At 44.3% G+C, this 23,063-nt stretch overlaps 1 protein-coding gene across 1 annotated transcript; it reads right to left on the bottom strand.

The window, feature by feature from the left end:
• Positions 1-1,363: 1,363 nt before the first annotated feature.
• LOC117346020 lies at positions 1,364-19,044 on the bottom strand. Its single transcript, XM_033915230.1, has 4 exons — positions 18,924-19,044; positions 14,670-15,203; positions 7,424-7,509; positions 1,364-1,571 (listed from the first exon to the last, which is right to left on the bottom strand). The coding sequence occupies exons 1-4, from the start codon at positions 18,997-18,999 to the stop codon at positions 1,455-1,457; spliced, it is 813 nt and encodes a 270-aa protein (XP_033771121.1). The 5' UTR covers positions 19,000-19,044; the 3' UTR covers positions 1,364-1,454.
• Positions 19,045-23,063: the final 4,019 nt, after the last annotated feature.

Here is a 23,063-nt window from a genome sequence, read left to right as displayed (position 1 = left end):
ATCCATATGAAGGGCCTTCCTGTACAAGTTGCTTATATTTTTACATCAACTGTATGCCCATGGGGCTCATTTTCAAAAAAGAAAACCAGACATGGCAACAGGGCAGTGGGGCACCTTAGAGGGCACTGCCGTGAACTTCACAAAAAGGGTGTCACATAAACACCTCACCAGAACTCCCTTATAGGTTATGGTGAGCTCCGCAAAACGCCCCCAAAACCCACTATACCTACCTGTCTTCAACCCCAATAGCCCTTATGGCTGCAGGTGGCACCTATATGGTAGTACAGTAGGGTTTGGGGTTATTTTGGTGGGTGCACATGTTTCACCATAAATATAGAGGTTAGAGTGGCTTATGGGCCTGGGTCCTCCTCTCTATGGTTCATTAGCCCACCCCCAGGCTATTTGGGAGACCCTTGTGCAGCTCTACTAGGCTGTCCTATACCAGGTGCTGATGTTCTGGAGACAGGTATGTACTTTTTTATTCTGATCTTTGTGGGGGTGTGAGGGAGGTCAGTGGACACTATTTATTATAGTCTCATCATATGATATTGCAAAAAAATGTCCTACATCAGCAGCTGGGACCACCATGCCCACTCTATGGTGAGGTGTTGGAAATTGATAATGCACTCCCTTTAATATCTCATGAAGGAACGGCTGTCTCAGTTATAGACAAGTGGGAGGGCAATACCAGCATACAGAAGCCGTGACCCGACAAATGCACGCTGGACAATGGTGCGCCATCAATTCCGCTCCATACAGTAGATACTTTTTTGTCTTTTTGAGGATTACAAAGTAATCCTCTTTTTTGAGGGAGGGGGGAACCCCCCCCCCACTACACTTAAAATATTAATTTGCTATCTAGTGTTAGGGTAAGGTTTAATCAAGATTATGGGAACCCTACACCTTTACCTAACACTAGCGGAATTTGCCCGCCATTGTCCTGCGCTCAATTGTCGGTGCACCCATTTGACGGAGCGCGCTTGTTGGTGTTCCAGAGAAGCGGCTTCATTTGTAAGAATTAGAGATAACAGACCGTAAGAAAGGAGACTGTTTCATGATATTATGGAATAGAGGGCGTCTGCTTTGGACATGTTCTTTTTGAAAGCAAGGAGGTGGAAGGGAATATCTGATCTTCTTTCAGATCACCACAAACGTAGTGTTGCACCACTTGTGAGAAGTCTGAAAAGGGGTATGCTCTATGGACAGAGATTCCCTCCTAAAGAAGATTCCTCATCAAAGTCTCAAGCAGTTTCCACCTTATCGTCTCATGGTTCTAAGGCAGGGATCTCAAAGTCCCTCCTTGAGGGCTGCAATCTGGTCGGGTTTTCAGGATTTCCTCCATGAATATGCATTGGAAGCAGTGCATGCAAATAGATCTCATGCATATTCATGGGGGAAATCCTGAAAACCCGACTGGATTGCGGCCCTCAAGGAGGGACTTTGAGATCCCTGTTCTAAGGCATGCCAGCATCAGTGATCTCGAAATATGGCAACATGTAGACTATTTCTTTTGACCACCTCATAGGTTCGCAATCTTTCAGGGGGAGTCTGGACTTCAGCATCTGACAGACCTGGAGTAGGATGAAAGAAAAGAGACCTAGTATCAACACCTTTGGTTTCATGTTGTTAGTGAAGAAAAACTGAGGGAAGTCCAATGGTGGTCAACAAAGCACTTGGGATAGTTCAGTAAAAACTCAACAGTATTTATTATGTCATGAAGAATGTTCCAGTAGGTGCACAGTATTCCTCAGTAAACCCTTAGGGACTCTTCAGAAGAAGCCAAATAGAGCTCATTAAAACACACAGAACACTAGAAGAGGGACCCAATCAACTTGTTAAACACTTGAGAATACTAGAGTTAAAACTTAATGGTGTAGTAAGGGTAGGAGGCGCCCATGGCGGTGGTGCCCCACCATGCCCCCTGCACCCTTCTCTCTGTGTCCCCATTCCTTCCCACCCCCATTCCATACTTGTGCTCTCCCTTCCCCGCGTAGCTCTAAATCTTCACTAGCATGCTTCTCATGCCAATGTTGGATTTCCCTTTGATGTCACTTCCTGGCTCCGTGACCCGGAAGTGATTCAGAGGAGAACCAGGCTGGCGTGAGCAACAGGCAGACGGAAATTAAAACCTTTGATATACTAGAGATTCAGTGGAGCTCATTAAACCACTGAGAACACTAAAGCAGAGGCCCAAAAGCTTTCATCAAACCATTGAGAACGTTATGGTAGAGATACTCGGTGAAGACAGATTGTAAGCAGAAATAGAGTGTTAGGAATTTTAAGGAAAGGAATGGAAAACAAAGATGAAAATGTTATAATGCCCTTGTATTGCTCTATGGTATGGCTGCACCTCAAATACTGTGTGCAATTCTGAGCGCCATATCTAAAAAAAGATAAAGAAAAATTAGAAAAGGTTCAGAGAAGGGTGACAAAAATTATAAATGGGATGGGACAACTTCCCAAGAGGAAAGTCTAAAGTGGATAGGGCTCTTCAGTGTGGAGAAGAAATGGCTCTGGGATGGTATGATAGAGGTCTATAAAATACTGAGTGGAGTGGAAAGGATAGATGTGAATTGCTTGTTTACTCTTTCCAAGAATACTAGGATTAGGAGACATGCAATGAAGCTATTAAGTAGTAGATTTAAAACAAACCGGTGAAAATATTTTTTCACACAACATGTAATTAAACTCTGGAATTTGTTGCCAGGCAATGTGGTGAAATCAGTTAGCTTAGCAGGGTTTAGAAAAGGTTTGGATAATTTCCTACAAGAGAAGTCCAAAGGCCATTATTGAGATATCTTGGGAAAATCCACTACTTATTCCTAGGATAAGTAATATAAAATCTGTTTTACTTCTTGGGATCTAGCTAGGTACTCAGGACCTGGGTTAGCCACTGTTGGTTAACAGGATACTGGGCTTGACGGATCTTCGGTCTGACCCAGTATGGCTATTCTTATGTTCTTATTAAACACTTAGGAATTCTAAAGACCTAGTAACGCTCATTATTTCAACTATCAGAAACGTATTTAAACCATTGAGAAAATTAGGGCAGAAGATTAGTCGTACTCATTGAATCACTGGCAAAACTCAATGCACTCATCGAATCATTATGAACCCTAGATTACTACTACCGTATTTTCACATAGATAACGCGCACCCGTGTATAACGCGCACACGGGTATAGCGCGCAAAAACCACATATTTATGTACATACATTTTTATATACCGCGCACACCCGTATACCGCGCATGCTGCCCGACTCTCCTTTCGCCCGCCCCGACTCTCCTCTGGAGACCCCGACTCTGTTTTCGCCCGCCCCGACTCTCCTTTCCTCCTTGAAGTCCTGTCCCTACCCTGAAAGCCTGATGCCCCCCCCCCGACGTCCGATTCACCCCCCCCGCAGGACCACTCGCACCCCCACCCCGAAGGACCGCTCGCACGCACCCGCACCCCCACCCTGAAGGACCGCTCGCACCCCCACCCCGAAGGTGCGCTCGCACTCCCACCCCGAAGGACCGCTCGCACCCCCACAGCCTCCCCCTCCTCCCCCATGGAGAAGCTGTCTACCTTGTTTCCGGATGCCAGCGAGCCCAGCTGTTTCCTCTGCCAGCGGTCCCACCCCTTCTCTGAGCCCTGCTGTGCTGCTTTTTCTTCCGGCGGTCCCGCCCTTTCTCTGACATCAGAGAAAGGGCGGGACCGCCTGAAGAGGAAGCAGCGCAGCACAGGGCTCTGAGAAGGGGCAGGACCGCCGGCAGAGGAAGCAGCTGGGCTGGCATCCGGAAACAAGGTAGACAGCTTCTCCATGGGAGAGGGGGGGAGGCTGTGGGGGTGCGAGCGGTCCTTCGGGGTGGGGGTGCGAGCGGTCCTTCGGGGTGGGAGTGCGAGCGCTCCTTCCAGATGATGAATCGGGCGTCGGGGGGGGGGAAACTATGTAAAAAATTTTTGTACAACGCGCTCACGCGTATAACGCGCAAGGGTATGCGCGGTTTGTAAAAACCACGTATAACGCGCGCGTTATATGCGAGAAAATACGGTACTTATCACTTATATAGTGCTGAAAGACAAAGTTATTAAATGATTGGGAAGGCTATTGCAGAGTACAAGGCCCAATGTACTCATCAAACCATTAAGGGCACTAGAACAGAGGCTCAATTAACCATGCTGTGAATATTTTCTACTATCAGTCACCTTTTTCAGGTAACGGTGATGAAGCTTCTGGTATAGTGATGATGGCAATCCTGTCAATAGTGGGCTGACCTGAGCTCTTACCAGCAGTCATAGTGGACTGGGGTGTGGTACTACGAAGACTAGTGTCAACCGTGGTTTTATTAGTGGTGGTACGTTGACCATGAGGATGCTTGGGCTGTTGGCCAACGTGCAATGCCGAATAAAGAGAACCAAATCAAATATCATGCATGAGCATTCAGATACTAAAGAGAACAGAGGAAAGACATCTGTGAAAAGGGAGACAGTCATGATAAGATTAGTCATGGTCATTTATGAAGTAAGTTGGTGAAATAGAGAGAAGATGTGAAGAAAGACATTTAGGAGGAGCACAATCTATGATAAACACACCCGTGCTTTTCTAACTATCGATGACCTAAGCCTGATAAAACAAAAGTGTGGGAACCACTCAACACAGTGGGAAGGCACAACCCAGTATCTTTATAGTAGTGGTCTCCAACTCAAACCCTCTGCAGGGCCACATTTTGGATTTGTAGGTACTTGGAGGGCCTCAGAAAAAAATAGTTAATGTCTTATTAAAGAAATGACAATTTTGCATGAGGTAAAACTTTTTATAGTTTATAAATCTTTCCTTTTGGCTAAGTCTTAATAATAATATTGTCGTTTATAGCTAAAGAGACATAAGATCAAGAAACTGTTTTAGTTTACTTTTGTGGTTATGATAAAACATACCGAGGGCCTCAAAATAGTACCTGGCAGGCCGCGAGTTGAGACCACTGAGTTAAGGGGAACGGTTAATCTGCTGGCTGGGTTGAAGGGCAGAGGGGAGAACAGGACAATCAAGCCATTGTGACATCACTGATGAGGTTGACTCTTATTGGTGGAATGAGGCATTATGACATCACAAGCTCAGCTCTGCTTCCCAAAGACAAACAGGATGTCATGGTTACAGTTAAGTCACTGGTCTCCAACTCAAAGCCTTTGCAGGGCCACCTTTTGGATTTGTAGGTACTTGGAGGGCCTCAGAAAAAATAGTTAATGTCTTATTAAAGAAATGACAATTTTGCATGAGGTAAAACTTTTTATAGTTTATAAATCTTTCCTTTTGGCTAAATCTTAATAATAATATTGTCATTTATAGCTAAAGAGACATAAGATCAAGAAACGGTTTTATTTTACTTTTGTGATTATGATAAATATACCGAGGGCCTCAAAATAGTACCTGGCGGGCCGCATGTGGTCCCCCGGGCCGCGAGTTTGAGACCACTGCTTTATAGCGTGTCAAAGCAGCTCCTGATTGGTGTAGCCATGACTTTAGCACCAGGAAGAGGCGGTCGGAAAAAGTGCCCGGCTTTGTAAGCACAATTTAAACACCCGCCGGCACCCCAGCTGCCCTCTCCTGCCTTCGATCAGCTGAAAAACTGTATTTGCGGAACCCCGTATACTATTGTTTTTTGGTAAATGTAAAACACCAAGTTTCTCTCATTTTTGGGCTTGGCAATAATTATGTCTTTAACCGGCCATGAGCTTCCTGTGGCTGGTTTAATATTCTACCTGTTGAGGATTGTTGAATACCTGGTAATTTGAGGGTGTGAAGAGTTTATATTATTAGAAATTTAGGAGGTTCTCTTCCTGTCCCTAATTGATTGAAGGTACCACAGAATTTGCTAGTGAATATGTAACAGTATACCAGGGGTGACCAGGGTGCAGTGGCGTAGCTGGGGCGAGAGGCGCCCGAGGGTGGTGGCATCCCTCCCCCACCCTCGTCTCCGTCCTCCGCTCCCTCCTGCCGCATGCGCTGCCCCCTCCCGTTCCCCCCTGCACCTTTAAGTTGTTCACTGCCATAAGCAGCAAGAGCTTCGACGTGCTCCTTGCGACCCCCGTGTCTCTCCCGCTGACATCACTTCCTGCGTGCAGCACCCGGAAGCAACGTCAGCGGGCGACGTGACGCGGTCGTGATGGAGCACGTTAACGTTGTTGCTCGCAGAGGTGAACAACTAGGGGTACGGGGAATGGAGGGGGGGGCGAGGGGTGGAGAGGAAGAGGAGTGCTGGTGCTCCCACTGACATAGTGGCCGGGCTGGACTGCCCCCCTGCCCCCCCTTATGGCGCCACTGCCAGGGTGAGACCATTTAGCCCAGTGGTTCCCAACCCTGTCTTGGGGGACCACCAGCCAGTCAGGTTTTCAAGATATCCCTAATGCATATGCATGAGAGAGATTCGCATATAATGGAAGTGACAGGTATGCAAATCTCTCTCTTGCATATTCATTAGGGATATCTTGAAAACCCGACTGGTTGGGTTGGGAACCACTGACTTTGGTACCGTAACAATTGAGCGCAGGACAAAAGCGCTTCGACAAAGGCGCACCGATAATTGCTCGCAGGACGTATGCACGCCGCCAGTCCCGCTGCTTTAAAGCCTTACCGTTAGCGCTGTGAGGGGGGTATGGGAGAACCTCCCCAGTATATGTACAATTCCTTGCACTCCTGTTAGGGGGTATGGGGGGAACCCCCCCAAGTACACTGAAAACTTCTGTTTTCTTTTCAGTTTTCGGTGTTTGGAAGTTTTTCAGTGTAGTGGGCGGGGGGTTCCCCCCTCAATGGGAGCACGAGGACTTGTACATGTATTGGGGTGGGTTCCTTCCATACCCCCCCCCTCACAGCACTAACGGTAATACTTTAAAGTGGTGGGACTGGCGGCGTGCATACGTCCCGCGCGCAATTGTCGGTGCACTTTTGTCCGGCGCGATTTTGACAGGTCAGCCTGATTTCTAGCCCATTCAGCTCCCCCTATATATCAGAAACATCAAAGATCTTAACTTATTTAAGACTAATCTAAAAATATTTCTCTTCAAAGCTTCATTTAACCTTTAGAACAACTTTCCCGCGTACAGTTAAACAATCAATATCTCCTCACACATCTTACCCCAACCTAATCGTTTGGCCCTACCCTTATCATACCCCTTTCTTCCCTCGAGGAAACAACAATTTGTAACTTTTACTCCCTAATGTTTTTTCCCTTATGTATCTTAGTACGTCTGTATTGTCAGTTTGTCGTAGCCCTTTGAAAAATTTTTTTTTTTAATGTAAAATAACTTGTTTTATTGTCCTATGCTAATATTCTTTTATTATGTAATTCGCTTAGTCTTAATAGGCGAACCATCAAATTTTAATAAACTTGAACTTGAAACTTGGAGTACAACTCAGGAAATGGACTGCGATCACGAGATTTGTCACCTTGTCCAGGAACTTTTCAATGTCGCTGTAATCGTCCATGTCAATGGAAGTAAAGGTTCTGATCTTCGTCCTTAGCACTGCCATAGCTGGGGAGAGAAAGAGACCATGAGAATACAGCGGCAATAGCAAGGTTTGTGACGGTCTTGTCATACCATGGCCAACCATTCCTGGCCGTGGATATCATAGTTCCCTTTAGACCAGAGGTTCTCACTCCATTCCTCGGGACGCACCTAGCCAGTCAGGTTTTCAGGACGCCTGTGATAAACATGCATGAGATCAATTGACACACAGTGGAGGTAGGACAAGTCTGATGGCTGAGGATATCTTCAGACCTGTCCATTTAAAGGCACAAGAATGGGGCAGTGGCTTTTGAACCACTGTACATTCACCATGTTCCCTTTAAGGGATCAAGTCTGTTGGCAGCAGCGTTTCTTCAAATTTGCCCTCTTAAGGACACAAGAGTGGGCCAATGTCATTTAAAGCAATGGTCCCCAACCAGCCAGTCGGGTTTTTGGAATAACCCTAATGAATATGCATGAGAGAGATTTGCATATAAATGTGGTGTCAGGCATGCAAATCTTCCCCATGCATATTCATTAGGGTTATCCTGAAAACCTGACTGGATGGTGGTCCTCCAGGACAGGGTTGGGGACCACTGATAAAGCACTGTAGAATTGCTACTTTCCCTTTAAGGCAGCAGCTATCCCTTCAATACCCAGCCCCTTAAAGGCACAGAAAAAGGCCAATGGCCTTTGAAGCATATGGTGTTGTCCTTTTAAGGGGGAAAATCTGGAGGGACACTGCTGCTCGGGCTGAGTCAGGCTTCAGAGATTCTAGAGCAGGGGTGTCCACCCTCAGCCCTCGCCGAGTCGGGTTTTCAGGATTTCCCAAATGATTATGCATAAGATCTATTTGCATACGACGGAAGCAGTGCATGCAAATAGATGTTATGCAAATTCATTGGGGAAAACCTGACTGGACTGTGACCCTCGAGGACCGACATTGGACAACCCTGTTCTAGAAGGCGAGCCACTCTTTAGAGGAGAAGAAGCCCCCCTTTCACTATAGCATTTCCTCAGTGGCAGTGCAGGAAAGAGTAGGAACACTCTTTGTTTCCTCGAAGTGGGGCCTCAATGCCAAGATGTGTCGAAGAGTGAGAGCACTTTTTCACCCACAACACTTCTCTGCATTGGTTCAATCCATCATTTTGTCAAGGCTAGATTACTGCAATTCAGTGTATTTGGGTCTTTCAAAGGTCAGTCTGCAGAGACTTCAATTAATACAGAACACTGCAGCTAAACGGTTCATAGACAGTAACGCGGAAGACAAAGGCGCGTGCCGACAACTGAACGCAAGACGGAGGTGCGCGCCGAAGAAAAAGACTGTTTTTAGGGGCTGCGATGGGGGTTTTTATTGGGGAGCCCCCCCACTTTACTTAATACATATCGCGGCGGCGTTGTGGGGGGTTTGGGGGGTTGTAACCCCCCACATTTTAGTGAAAATGTAACTTTTTCCCTAAAAACAGGGAAAAAGTGAACTTTTCAGTAAAATGTGGGGGGTTACAACCCCCCAAACCCCCCACAATGCCCCCACAATGTGGCACGATCTGTATTAAGTAAAGTCACCCACCCACCCCCGTCGTAGCCCCTAAAAAACTAAGTTCTTCCTTGCAAGCCCCAACCACAAACTATCGTCCACCACCCTGCAACTTAATGGTTTAACATATCCAATCAATTCCACTATAAAAATCCTCGGAGTCATCCTGGACCGATGCCTCACTTTAGAAGATCACACTAATACCCAGGTCAAAAAATGCTTTTCCACCCTCTGGAAACTCCGCTCCATCAAACATTACTTTGATTTCCCCACCTTCAGTTTGCTGGTCCAATCCCTAATCCTAAACTCCCTGGATTACTGCAACATCATATATCTGGGCTCCTACAAGAAAACCATTAAACGACTACGACTTATCCAGAACACCGCTGTCCGCCTCATCTATGGGCTCAAAAAGTCAGACCATATTAGCCCTTTCTATAGAAAACTTCACTGGCTACCGTTCGAAGCAAGGATCATCTTCAAATTCGCCTGCCTCTGCTTCAAAACCCTAACTGGCTCAGCCCCGATATATCTGTCACGCCACTTCGCCTTCCCAGGCACTAACCGTACACGCAATGCCCACCTGTTTGCCTACCCCTCCCCAAAAGGATGCATCTACAAAAGATTTTTCGACAAGACCCTCTCTTTCCAAGCTGGCAAATGGAATGACTGCTTGTCCACTCTCATCTCTCTTGCCCCTACTTATCAATCGTTCAGGAAATCTCTCAAAACATACCTCTTTGATAAATTCCTCTAACCCCCGCCCCCCTACCAAACCAATAATCCCAACCTCGCCTCCCTCCTTTACCCTTACCCTCCCCGGTTGCACCCCCCATGCAACAATTATTGGATCATTTTGTAACTGTTCACTAGTTTATACCAAATAATTGTTAACTATTCTCTGCACCTGCAATGCATAAATTGATCTGAACTGTTTTTCTGATATGCTGTAACTTCGCTGTAAATGTACAGTCTCTTAACCTGTAAACCGCTCTGAACTGATTTGTGGTATTGCGGTATACAAAAATAAAGTTATTATTATTATTATTATTATTAAAAACAGTCTTTTTCTTCGGCGCGCGCCTCCGCACTGCGCTCAGTTGTCTGCTCGCGCCTTTGTCCCGGCGCGCTTTTGACCTGACACCCAGCTAAACTTATCTTTGGTAAGAGTAAATTTGATCACGTAACCCCCTCTGCTCAAGGAATTACATTGGCTTCCAATGTATCTCAGAATTCAATTGAAGTGCATTTGTATTGCATTTAAGATCCTATTTGGTTGTATACTGGGACCCTACTCAATTAGAACAATTTTTACAACTTCATGAAACTAGTAAGGTCGTCACTTGATTTAATATGGGTTTTGGAGCTTGTATATATCATGCACCATAAATGTTTGATTTTTGATCAGGGTTATATTGAATTTATTGTCTAGTAAATATCATGATATATTCTCTCATTAATGTGGACTTGAGGAGATAGTGAATTATTCATGCATTGTTTTAATTTGTAGGCAGTTTTCCTTTCTTATTATTTGTTAAAATGATAATGATGAAAAATTGATAATAAAAAAAAAAAAAGACCCTATTTGGCATCTTTGCCACTTTGCTTCCTTTAGACTGGAATGTTCATAGATCTCATCTTGCCAGAAGTTCTCGAAAATTAAAACTTCTATTTCCCTCTCAGTAGTGAAAATAGAATCTTTTAAGAGATTGTTATTCTTTTGCTTTTAAATTAACCGAATTCTGGAATGCTTTACCGCTTACATTAAGAAGTTTGGGTTCTTTTGCTTTATTCCGGAAAGTTCTGAAAACCTTTTCGTTTGCTAAACATTTTGGAAATTAACTATTTCAGTCTACTTTTCCTTGTCAAATTTATGTATTATGTTTTACATTATTGTTAACTGAATCGAGCTCCTCTTGGTTGATGACTCGGTCTATAAAACTAAGTTTTAGTTTTGTTTGGGTAAATTTAGATCTTAAGTAGAGAATGACATGGTGACAAAATTCATCACCGTTCCCGTCCTCACGGATAACCGCGGGAAACCATCTTCATGTCATTCTTTAAGGAGAGAGGGAAGAATCAGAGTATGAATGGCCACAACCACTGACCCGCAAGCTTTGCTTTGAAGAATGCTGGTGTAGAAGGACTGAGGTTGAAACAGACACTACAGAATGACAGTCTTGGTATCCAGAGCAGATATTGTGATGTCATAATGCCTCATTCCACCAGTGCCTAAGAGCCAATCACATCAGTGATGTCACAATGGTTTCATTATCCTTGGCTCACATAAGAATCAGAGTATGAATGGCCACAACCACTGACCCGCAAGCTTTGCTTTGAAGAAGGACCGAGGTTGAAACAGACACTACAGAATGACAGTCTCTGGTATCCAGAGCAGATATTGTGATGTCATAATGCCTCATTCCACCAGTGCCTAAGAGCCAGTCACATCAGTGATGTCACAATGGTTTCATTATCCTTGGCTCACATAAGAATCAGAGTATGAATGGCCACAACCACTGACCCGCAAGCTTTGCTTTGAAGAATGCTGGTGTAGAAGGACTGAAGTTGAAATAGACACTAGAAAATGACATGGGATTATTTCCCGCGGTTATCCGCGGGGACGGGAACGGTGATGAATTTTGTCACCGTGTCATTCTCTAATCTTAAGGTCATCGTTCCACTATCATTATACCACAGGTTGCAGTTAATTCAAAATACAGCTGCAAGGATGATTTGGGGGAAATCAAAATTTGATCATGTGACACCTTTGCTAAAGATCCTACATCGGTTTCCGTTTCGCTTTAGAGTCCGGTTCAAATGTGCTTGTATAGTATTTATAAATTATACATGGACTCTTTGATTCTTTGATTCCTTTGTTCTTAAATTTTTCAAGATTTTTGAGTTGTAGAACCATTCATATACAGTGTTCCCCCGGTCGTTCGCGGTCGGCGGTTCGCGGTCCCGGTCATTCGCGGTATTTTACAACCGCGAACCGCTGACAAGGAGAGGGCAGCGGGAGAGGCAGGCGAGAGCAGCCGGAGCGCCGCGAGTGCAAGTAATCACTCGCGGTACGCTCCGACTGCCTCTTCCTGCACTAAGTCGGGCCTTATCCAATCAGGAGCTGCTTTGACACGCAGCTGCTGATTGGATAAGGCCCGACTTAGTGCAGGAAGAGGCGGTCGGAGCGTACCGCGAGTGATTTCCTGCACTCGCGGTGCTCCGGCTGCTCTCCTGCTGCCCTCTTCAGGCTTCCGCATGAAAAACCGAATTCGCGGTTTTATGAGATTTGCGGGGGTTCCTGGAATGGAACCCCCACGAATATCAGGGGATTACTGTATACAAACTCTCCTTTCCCTCTGTTAAAGGCATCCGATCAGTCAGTAAAATATCTCATTCTTTTTCATTTTCATTCACTGCACTGTGGAACGATCTACCTTCTCAAACAAGATCTTCAGGTCTTCCCAAAAATCTTTAAAAACCAAGTTGTTTCAACGTTCTTTGAATAATAATTTTTAAGGACTATTTTTTCTAGGTTTGACTCGGTATATAATTCTAAGAGTAGATTAGATTATTCTCAGTCATCTTCACAGAACATAAACCTCGTTCATAGAGTTTGAAAATCCAATTTCAGTGACCAGTGGTTGCATTTCCCAAAATGGAGTGAGTCTCCAGCCTTGCACAATGTTTCAGTAAGTGCATATAAATGTTTCTCCTCTCCCCGCCAATAACTCTTTAGAGTAGTTATATGCTTATTTTGGGAGGGGTGGAGGCCAGATCCCTTTAGCCCTCTCTTCGTCTGTGCCTTTCGCAATCACTGCATGATTTTGCTCTGGAGATGTAACGTGTTCATGAGTCATACCAAATCTCCATTATTATCATTTATAACACTGTCAATTTACGTGATGCTTTCCAATCTCCAGCCCTTCCTCCAACCATCACACATTAGAAAAGACGGAGACAGGCACCTCTTGAGTAGAGGAGATGACCAGTGATTAGAGTAGTGGGTTGGAAACTAGGATTCAAATCCTACTTCTGCTTCTTTGGACTTTGACAAGTCACTTAACCCTCATATAATAACTCAAGCCCAGATTCTATAAATGACATCTAAGGTTAGGTGCCTAGATTGGCACCAATTTAATTTTCTTAATCGGCACTGATAATTGAAAGCGCCATTACAAAACAATGTAAAAGCCATTACAAAATTAATTAGCTGGTAGGCGCCTACAAGGTAGGATGCCTACCAGCAAGTAGGCATGGTTAGGGGCAGATTTTGGGTGGATTTAAGGTTGGTTTGACTTAGGTGCCAGTAGGCCTGGCCTAAATGGAAGTGCGCCTAAGGATTCAATGCCTACTGGCGCCTAAGATCACTTAGGCACCATGAGGCGTGATTCTATAAACAGTGCTTAGCGGATGATTGACAATTGAACTCAACAATGCCGTTTATGGAATTAAAAAGATGGTAGGCGCCTACAAGGTAGGCGTCTTCACCGGGATGCCTACCAGCAAGCAGGCATGGTTAGGGGCAGATTTGGGGTGGATTTAAGGTTGGTTTGACTTAGGTGCCAGTAGGCGGCTAACTTAGGGGCATTCATTTAGGCCAAGAGACCCCTGGCCTAAATGGAAGTGCGCCTACGGATTCAACGCCTACTGGCACCTATGACCACTGAGGTACCACTAGGCGTGATTCTATAAACAGCGCCTAGCAGATGATTGACAATTGCACTCAACAGTGCCGTTCATAGAATCAGGGCCTTACAGTGTGTTAGATCATTTTATTGTCATGTACTGAGAGTGGAGGTGCTGTGCGACCAGGAAGTGATTCAGCGGGAGAGCCGAGGATGGCATAAGCAGCAGGCTGGAGATGCTGCTCGTGCAGACAAAGAGTTAAAGAGGTACGGGAGGCAGAGAGGTGCCGGAAGCCCCACAAAAATGATGCCCGGAGCAGTCTGGGCGCCCCCCCCCCCCCGTGTCCCCATTACCGTGCCCCTGGATTCAACAAATCTGAATTCTTAGACTGTACACCGCCTTGTCCTGCCCTGGCAGTTAAAAGTGGTAGAGTAACTTGGAAGCAAAACAATAATTGCCGCTCAAAATTCAGCAGCTGAAAAGAATCAGCGCCAAGCGAAGTTCTTTAAAGGGTGCACGTCCCTTTATAAAATTGCGCCGATGCCTGTGTCTTTTAGACGCCAGTCTTACGTCTGCAGAAACCTGGTGCAAAGTCCGGCGCCCGAACGGGGTGCGCCGAGGCCGTATTCTATAATTCCGCGCAGAACTTTTCAGAACGTCCCCCTGGCCCCACCCCCTTTTGAGTTACGTGCTAGCGGAGCTGAGCGCACTGTCTTATAGAATAGCACACGACTGGACGCGTGCACAAATTGTAATGAGCGCCAATTAACATCAGTGATTGGTCGTTAGCACCCAGTTGCTGATTGTCAAAGGCTATTTGCGTGCAAAAGTTTATGCTATTACCTGTTATATTTTTATATTATTGCTGTCTGTGACTGTTGTTTTCTTGCAATGTGTCACTGACTGAGTGTATTGTTAATTGCTTAAACATTTGTTTGCTCGGTTGTATATCGAGACACAAAAAATTTTTTTAACAGATACACAAAATCTTTGGCAGCAAAAATTAGTGGATGATACGTACTCGTTGCTGGGCTTTGGAAAGCAGGCGCATAGGGTGGTTTGGTCGTCCTTTTGGTCCTAATGGTGAGTGCCATGGAGACCTTGGAGATACCTGTTGCTGATGGCATCTCAGTCGACGGCCTGACGTTTCTGCTTTCTGTGGTCTTCTGAAAGGCCATTTTTTCTTTCGCACTTTTTGGTGCCCTCATCTTTGGCACGACACCGGCCTTAGCGTTTTCACCGGTGGCCTCTGCCTCCGTCTGTGATGTGAACTGGGCGGTAGTATCCTCAGAGGATGAAAGGGCGTTTGAGGTGAGTGAGGGGGCGGGTCTTTCAGTGGCCAATAAGGAAAGAGACTGCTGCTCCAGCGTTGCCGGTGGGGAGATGGCTGCAGGTGTGGTCGGGAAAGGGCTGATGACTTTTCGAACATTGGGACTTTTCTCCGAATATTCAGAAGACGTGATCTTCCCCAGAGCTGGCCTGGATGGCGAGACGATGGCTGCGGACGATATGGAGGTGCCTTTAGCTGCCTTTGCTGGAGCTTCAGTTCCTAAAACTGAGAGCACGAGAGAGTATCAATAATAATAAAGCTTTACTAAAATCTAGACAGTGGGGTGTTTTTTTAGGGGGGGGTATACAGTCAGGAACTGTGCTTTTTGAAAAAGGAAATGAGAGGTCACCTGCTGGGAGCGGTCATTTGAATTGAATTAAAATACATAAGAGTTGCCATACAGGGACAGAGCGAAGGTCCATTGAGCCCGGTATCCTGTTTCCAACAGTGGTCAATCCAGGTCACAAGTACCTGGCAAGATCCCAAAGAGTAAAACAGATTTTATGCTGCTTATCCTAGGAATAAGCAGTGGAATTTCCCCCAAGTGCATTTTAATAATGGCTTATGACTTCTTAAATTTTTCCAAACCTTTTTAAAACCCTGCTAAGCTAACTGCTTTCCCCACGAATCCCAGAGTTCAATGAGTGAAGAAATATTTTCTCCAGTTGATTTTAAATTTACCACTTAGTCGCTTCACTAGAGCTGAGAAAAATCCGTGCTCAGCGTTATTCTATAACTCGCCGGCACTTACCAAACTCTTTGCTTCGTGCTGTCTCAAGGAGTTTCCCCTTAGAGAGACTTCACCATCATTTACCAAATTTTTTTTGAAGTTTGGTAAATGTCGGTGAAGTCTTTCTAAGGGGAAACTCCTTGAGACAGCACGAAGTGACGAGTGAGCTCATGTCAGAGCCCCGAAATATGTAAGATAAGTAGAATTTTCTAATGCCTATATTTATATATTTATGCAAAATTAAATCTATTATAATTTAAGATCGATGAGGAACAAAATAGAACAAAATTGACAGGTTTTTTTTTTTTTTTAGTGTAGCCGCTGAGCTCTTGGTTAGAAGCATTTGAATTATATCTTGAACTTTTATATTAAGGGCTCCTTTAACAAAGGCACGCTAGCGGTATAATGCACATAATACCACACGCTAAACTACCAGCCGCGCTAGCCGCTACCGCCTTCTCTTGAGCGGGCGGTAGTTTTTAGGCCAGCGCGGGGGTGAGCGTGTGATGAAAAGTCACACGCGTTAACCCCACTGGCGCGACTTCATCAAAGGAGCCCTAAGAGTACATTTTGAAGATACATGATGGTAAAGCATTCAATTGGACATTATAAATTAGGCCTGGCCATTCATTTGCCTAGATTTATGCTTTCAAAACATACAGGAGAAAACATTTCTTCAGGCAATGTGCAAATAAACTCTGCAACTCATTGCTAGAGAATGTGGTGAAAGCAGTTAGGCCCTCTTTTACTAAGGTGCACTAACCGATTAGCGCACCTTAGTCAAAGAGAGGGGAGGGGGGTTAGTTTAGCAGGGTTTAAAAAAAGGTTTGGATAATTTCTTAAAATATAAGTCCATAAGCCCTTATTACGATGGACTTGGGGAATCCATTGCTTATTCCTAGGATAAGCAGCATAAAATCTTTTTTACTCTTTTGAGATCTTGCCAGGTATTTGTGACCTGGATTGGCCACGAAGCCAAATTAGGAGCTTAATACCTGGCCTCATCTTTTTATTCTCCAGAATGGATAAAACAGAGGACAAAATTAATAAAGTGCAAACTCTCATGTATGAAAAAAACATAAACACTTGACAGAAAACCAAAGTAATGGAAATAAACATTCAGATAACAAAAGATAATAACCAGTGAGAACCTCCACATTGTGGTCTGCTTCGTTACCTAACTCCCACTGTTTCAAAACAACTAGGTTTTTAGGTGATGACAGAAGGCCAAATATGTTTTTGTTATCTTTAGCAGAACCGATAGAACTTGTGAAAAGCTTCTTTGTTATGTTCTGAGAAAATGAAACACTTTGGCTCCTGGGAGTGAAAAATATCGAGCCTGACTTTGATCTAAGAGCTCACAAGAGCTGGTACTGAGTCAAGTTTCTCCCCAAATATGAGCAGCCAACATGATAATGTGCTTTAAATGTCAGATGTATGATTTAGAACTTCACATGCTGTTCTATAGGCAGCCGATCAAGAGCATGCGAAGTGAAAGCAACCTGACTAGACTTTGCGGTTTTCGATGGTAAATTTTGATCTGTTCGGGCTCTACTTATTCACGTTTTAGCTAGCCCAATATAAATCAAGAGGACTCAAGACCATTACTGACTTAAAGTCCGGTAGTTAAGGATTAATATGTAGTTGGCCAACCAATCACATCCTCAAAGATGAGTACATAGTTGGCCAACCAATCACATCCTCAAAGATGAGTACATAGTTGGCCAACCAATCACATCCTCAAAGATGAGTACGTAGTTGGCCATCCAAGCTTTTTCTAGCTATTTTTGGTTTATTGGATTTAATATTTCTCCATTTTTGACAGCGTAACAAGGCAGTTTACATAAATGAAAATTCAGAGAAAAGGAAAGAATAGACGAGTAAGGAACAGAGGGACAGCAAACTACTTGGGATCTAGCTAGGTACTGGCTTGGTCGCTGTTGGAAACAGGATACTGGGCTTGATGGACCTTCATTCTGTCCCAGTATGACAATGCTCATGTTCTTAAGAACCATAAAAGGTAAGAAGAGGCAAACATGGTCACAAATTAAGAATTTTACCCATACCTGTAACAAAATAAATATCCCATTTACTTTTTTTAAAAACTTGCATATCCTCAGGTTTAGGAGAGTTACTCATTGGGGCTCTCTAAGAGAAAGAACCCATTGATAGTGATATAAAGGAAATGACATCACTGGCTGCTCTCCTGCTATTGGCGGATGATAAAATAACTGTCCCTAGTACCAACAGCAGCCATTTAGAAAGGTGGGGAAAGATAGTGACATCACTGGCTGCTCTACCCTTGACTGTACAAAATGGCCGCTCCAAGTACCAGCGAAGAACCCCCTACAAAGGAAGCCATCTTGCTTCTAAAGCCTGCAGCTGAACCCAGAGGCTACTTTCTCTTACATCTCCTTCAGCGTTGAGTGCTATTACCTGACGGAAAAGCCTTGGATGCTAGGGGCCCCGTATTCCTCCCTAGGAGAACACAATTCGATGTGCAGGGACAGGGCGAGGCAATGAGGCGAAGCGCACCAGGTGGAAAAAATGCATCTAAAGTGATCTGGAATAAAGCAAAAAAGTAATGGAGAAAAATACCCTGGAAATGATTGAGGGGATGGGCAAAAACAGGGCATCAGGCATGGGGGGGCAAGGATGGACATTAGGGATGATGACTGAAATTTTATAAATTTTAGACACCACTAAACGTCGCACTTAGTGCCAATTCTGTAACAGCTTAATGAGGTACATAAGCCGTTAGCCACAATGCATGCCAAAAATTAGGCGTGCCTATTTATTACAGAATAATGGCTTGTGTATTTGGTTGTGTTTAAATGCACCATGCATTGAGCACAACTGATAAGAGCATAACATAAGAACAGCTGTACTGAGTCAGACCAATGGTCCATCTAGCCCAGCCAGTATCCTGTTTCCGCAGAGGCCAATCCAGTTCACAAGTACCTGGCAGAAACCCAAATAGTGGCAACATTCCAGAATCTCAAAGAATAAGCAAGATTCTGGAATATTCCATGCTAGCAATTCGAGGACAAGCAGAGGTTTCCTCCATGTCTGTCCCAATAGCAGACTATTCACTTTTCCTCCAGGAACATGTCCTTAATGGGAGCCACGTGGGGAAAGAGTGAGGAGAGAGGTCGTGTGTGATGGTTCCCTGATGAGAACCAGATGGGGAAAAAGGTGAGAACCTTGAACTTTACCTGATAGATGGAGGGAAGCAGCCAGGAAGAAGACGTCAGAAATTCTGACCCTGAGGTCCAGGATCTGACTGTTCATGGCGGAGAAGGGACAGCAGGAGAGCCCTGAGCCTGGATCTCTCTGTCCTCGATCGGAGAATGAGATAGAGAAGAGACTCTTTGGTCTAGCACCCTCTTCTCCCCCCCCCCCTCTCCCAACACAGTGGGCAGAGACCATGCCCTGTCACACCTCCTGGGCAGAAGCAGCACCCCAGGGTTTGATGCCAAACATAATACACTGCCACGTACGGTAAAATCAGGGGTGGGTAGGGGGGGGATCTTGACATTTCTGACTCCTCCAATATGACCGTGGGAGGGTGGCCTGCTGGCGCTTAACTCCCCCTCCCATGCCAAATTGAGCAGAGTTTTAGTAGGATTTTGAGAAAAACAAAATCACCTGTTTGCAATTTTTGGCTTTTGACAGCCTGCGTGCCCTGCCCTTGGTAAGCACCGACAGCAGGAGCCACAACCGCTCATATAATTATCTGTTTTTATGGGCCGCGTGACTGCATTTCACTGTTCCCACCAGGACAGATGAAGGAGGTGCCACGCCCTGCATCCTCTCCCTCCTGTCTTTCTTGTATTGCTGGAGAGTGAACTTCAAGCCATGGTCAAATCCATCTTGTGCTTCACACAGCTGTCTAGGGCAGGTTTCAAACAGGCTGTCTAGGTGTCAATCACCCCCTGACTTTGCATTTACTATTCAAAAGAAAACCATGCTATAGCTTCCCTTTGAAAATTGCCTTCAGGTACAGGGTCGCTGCATCTGCTCTTTTGGGGGGAATTTTGCTGGGAAAACTGTACACACAGATTCAAAAGGGCACAAGCATTTCATTTGACTTGTTTTGAAGTTAAGCTTTCTTTGACACGCTCAAGTCTGGGATATAATCTTCCTAAGGAACTGGAGTCTATATCTGCTTTATTATAACAACTGTTCAATCTATACCATTTGCGTGACAACAACATCTGTATACCTTGCAACATCTGTGCAACCTATAGTATTTGTGTGACTACAACATCTGTGCAACTTGTAGCATTAGAAGCAAGAGTGCACTTCAAATTCTACTGCTTACTTTACAAGGCTATCAACGGAGAAAGCCCAACTTACTGGAATAACAGACTAAATCATTCCTCCTCAATCAGACACAGAAGAACCCATTCACTATTCTATTACCCACCATCCAAAAATGTCAAACGAAAAAAACTCTATGGCAACCTAATAGCCTCCAAAGCAGCTAAGTTGGACAAACAACTCACCACTCTGTTATCTTCATCCACAGATTACAAAACCTTCAAGAAAGAAATGAAAACCAGACTCTTCAAAAAACACGTTAAACCTAACCCAACATCCAACACTCTATAAACCCTTAGTACTCTCTAATTTTTCTAGTTCCCAAACATGATCTAAAACCCATAATTCTCCCTTAAAATTTTATCTCGTCGTTTAATCTATTACTTCAAGTTGAAATGTAATTCTTGTTTTAGTTTGGATGTAATCCGCCTTGAACCGCAAGGTAATGGCGGAATAGAAATCACTAATGTAATGTAATGTAATTAGTGATTGCAGCATCTGTATATCCTATAACATCAGTGTGTGACCTATACCATTTGTGTGACTGTAACATCTGTGCAACCTGAAGTATTTGTGTGACTGCAACATCTGTATCCTGCAACATCTGTGCAGCTTGTAGCATTTGTGACTGCAGCATCTGTATATCCTATAACATCAGTGTGTGACCTATACCATTTGTGTGACTGCAACATCTGTGCAACCTGAAGTATTTGTGTGACTGCAACATCTGTATCCTGCAACATCTGTGCAGCTTGTAGCATTAGTGACTGCAGCATCTGTATATCCTATAACATCAGTGTGTGACCTATACCATTTGTGTGACTGTAACATCTGTGCAACCTGAAGTATTTGTGTGACTGCAACATCTGTATCCTGCAACATCTGTGCAGCTTGTAGCATTAGTGACTGCAGCATCTGTATATCCTATAACATCAGTGTGTGACCTATACCATTTGTGTGACTGCAACATCTGTGCAACCTGAAGTATTTGTGTGACTGCAACATCTGTATCCTGCAACATCTGTGCAGCTTGTAGCATTAGTGACTGCAGCATCTGTATATCCTATAACATCAGTGTGTGACCTATACCATTTGTGTGACTGCAACATCTGTGCAACCTGAAGTATTTGTGTGACTGCAACATCTGTATCCTGCAACATCTGTGCAGCTTGTAGCATTAGTGACTGCAGCATCTGTATATCCTATAACATCAGTGTGTGACCTATACCATTTGTGTGACTGCAACATCTGTGCAACCTGAAGTATTTGTGTGACTGCAACATCTGTATCCTGCAACATCTGTGCAGCTTGTAGCATTAGTGACTGCAGCATCTGTATATCCTATAACATCAGTGTGTGACCTATACCATTTGTGTGACTGCAACATCTGTGCAACCTGAAGTATTTGTGTGACTGCAACATCTGTATCCTGCAACATCTGTGCAGCTTGTAGCATTAGTGACTGCAGCATCTGTATATCCTATAACATCAGTGTGTGACCTATACCATTTGTGTGACTGCAACATCTGTGCAACCTGAAGTATTTGTGTGACTGCAACATCTGTGCAGCTTGTAGCATTTGTGACTGCAGCATCTGTATATCCTATAGCATCAGTGTGTGACCTATACCATTTGTGTGACTGCAACATCTGTATATCCTGAAACATCTGTGCAACTTGTAGCATTTGTGTGACTGCAGCATCTATATATCCTATAACATCGGTGTGACCTATTCCATTTGTCTGACTACAGCATCTGTATATCCTGCAACATCTGTAATTTGTAACATCTGTTCGACTACAATTTCTGTATGTCTTGCAACATCTGTGTCATTTGTAACCATTTGTTTGAGTGCAGCATCGGTAAATTCGGCAACATTTGTGCAACTTGTATCATAATGTGACAACATCTGTATACCCTGCAACATCTGTGTAACCTGTACAATTGTGTGACCACAACATCTGTATAACTTGCAACATTTATGTAACTTGTGACTTGGTCGTCTGTATATCTTGCAAACTTCTGTGTTACCATGTTGTTGGTTCACAGGTTGCAAACCCAGCACAGCCGACACCTCCCTTTGCCGCTAGGAGGACAACAGCTGCAATGGGCCACCGCTGCCTCCACAGTATTGTGTCATTCTTTGCTTGGATTGCAAGGTGGAATGGAAGGGGGGAAGCCTAAGAATAAGCTGTAAAAATTAAAGAGAAAATATTAAATACAACAAGGCTGATATTTCACACAGATAAAAGAATAAGTTTTGAATTTTTTAAGAGTATCAACCTCAGTGACACTTTACAAAAGAAGAAATATCCTTTTCGTTTGTTAGAACATAAGAAGAGCTAATGGTCCTTCTAGTCCAGTATCCTGTCTTCATGGTGGCTAATCCAGTTCACAAGCAAAAAAACCCCAAATAGTAGCAGCATTTCATGCTACAGATCCAGGGCAAGCAGTGGCTTCCCCCATGTCTTTCTCAATAACAGACTATGGACTTTTCCTCCAGGAACTTGTCCAAACCTTTCTTAAAACCAGCTACGCTATCCGCTCTTACTACAACCTCTGGCAACGCGTTCCAGAGCTTAACTATTCTCTGAGTGAAAAAAGATTTCCTCTTATTGGTTTTAAAAGTATTTCCCTGTAACTTCATCGAATGTCCCCTAATCTTTGTAATTTTTGATGGAGTGAAAAATCGATCCACTTGTACGCATTCTACTCCACTCAGGATTTTGTAGACTTCAATCAGATCTGCCCTCAGCCATCTCTTTTCCAAGATGGCGAGCCCTAACCTTTTTAGTCTTTCCTCATACAAGACGGGTTCCATCCCCTTTATCATCTTGGTCACTCTTCTTTGAACCTTTTCTAATTCTGCTGTATCTTTTTTTGAGATAAGGCAGCCAGAATTGAATGGAATACTGAAGTTCGTTGGGAAAAGCACCCCATAGTTTGGGCGTGTCTTATGCCGACGATGTTGTTGGGAGACAGCAGGCTTGAGAGAGACTTGGGTGTGCTGGTGGATGCATCACTGAAGCCAT

This window comes from Geotrypetes seraphini, chromosome 12 (assembly GCF_902459505.1).
Source record: "Geotrypetes seraphini chromosome 12, aGeoSer1.1, whole genome shotgun sequence".
NCBI lineage: Eukaryota > Metazoa > Chordata > Amphibia > Gymnophiona > Dermophiidae > Geotrypetes > Geotrypetes seraphini.
This window is presented reverse-complemented; position numbering and strand designations above follow the sequence as displayed.

Bases quoted from the DNA above. Each gene is read 5' to 3' on its own strand.
- LOC117346020 (XM_033915230.1), bottom strand. From the start codon at position 18,999: ATGAACAGTCAGATCCTGGACCTCAGGGTCAGAATTTCTGACGTCTTC. The intron at 15,204-18,923 runs GTAAAGTTCAAG...TCGTGCTCTCAG, and splicing joins TGCTTCCCTCCATCTATCAG to TTTTAGGAACTGAAGCTCCA. The intron at 7,510-14,669 runs GTACGTATCATC...TTCTCTCCCCAG, and splicing joins TTTCCAAAGCCCAGCAACGA to CTATGGCAGTGCTAAGGACG.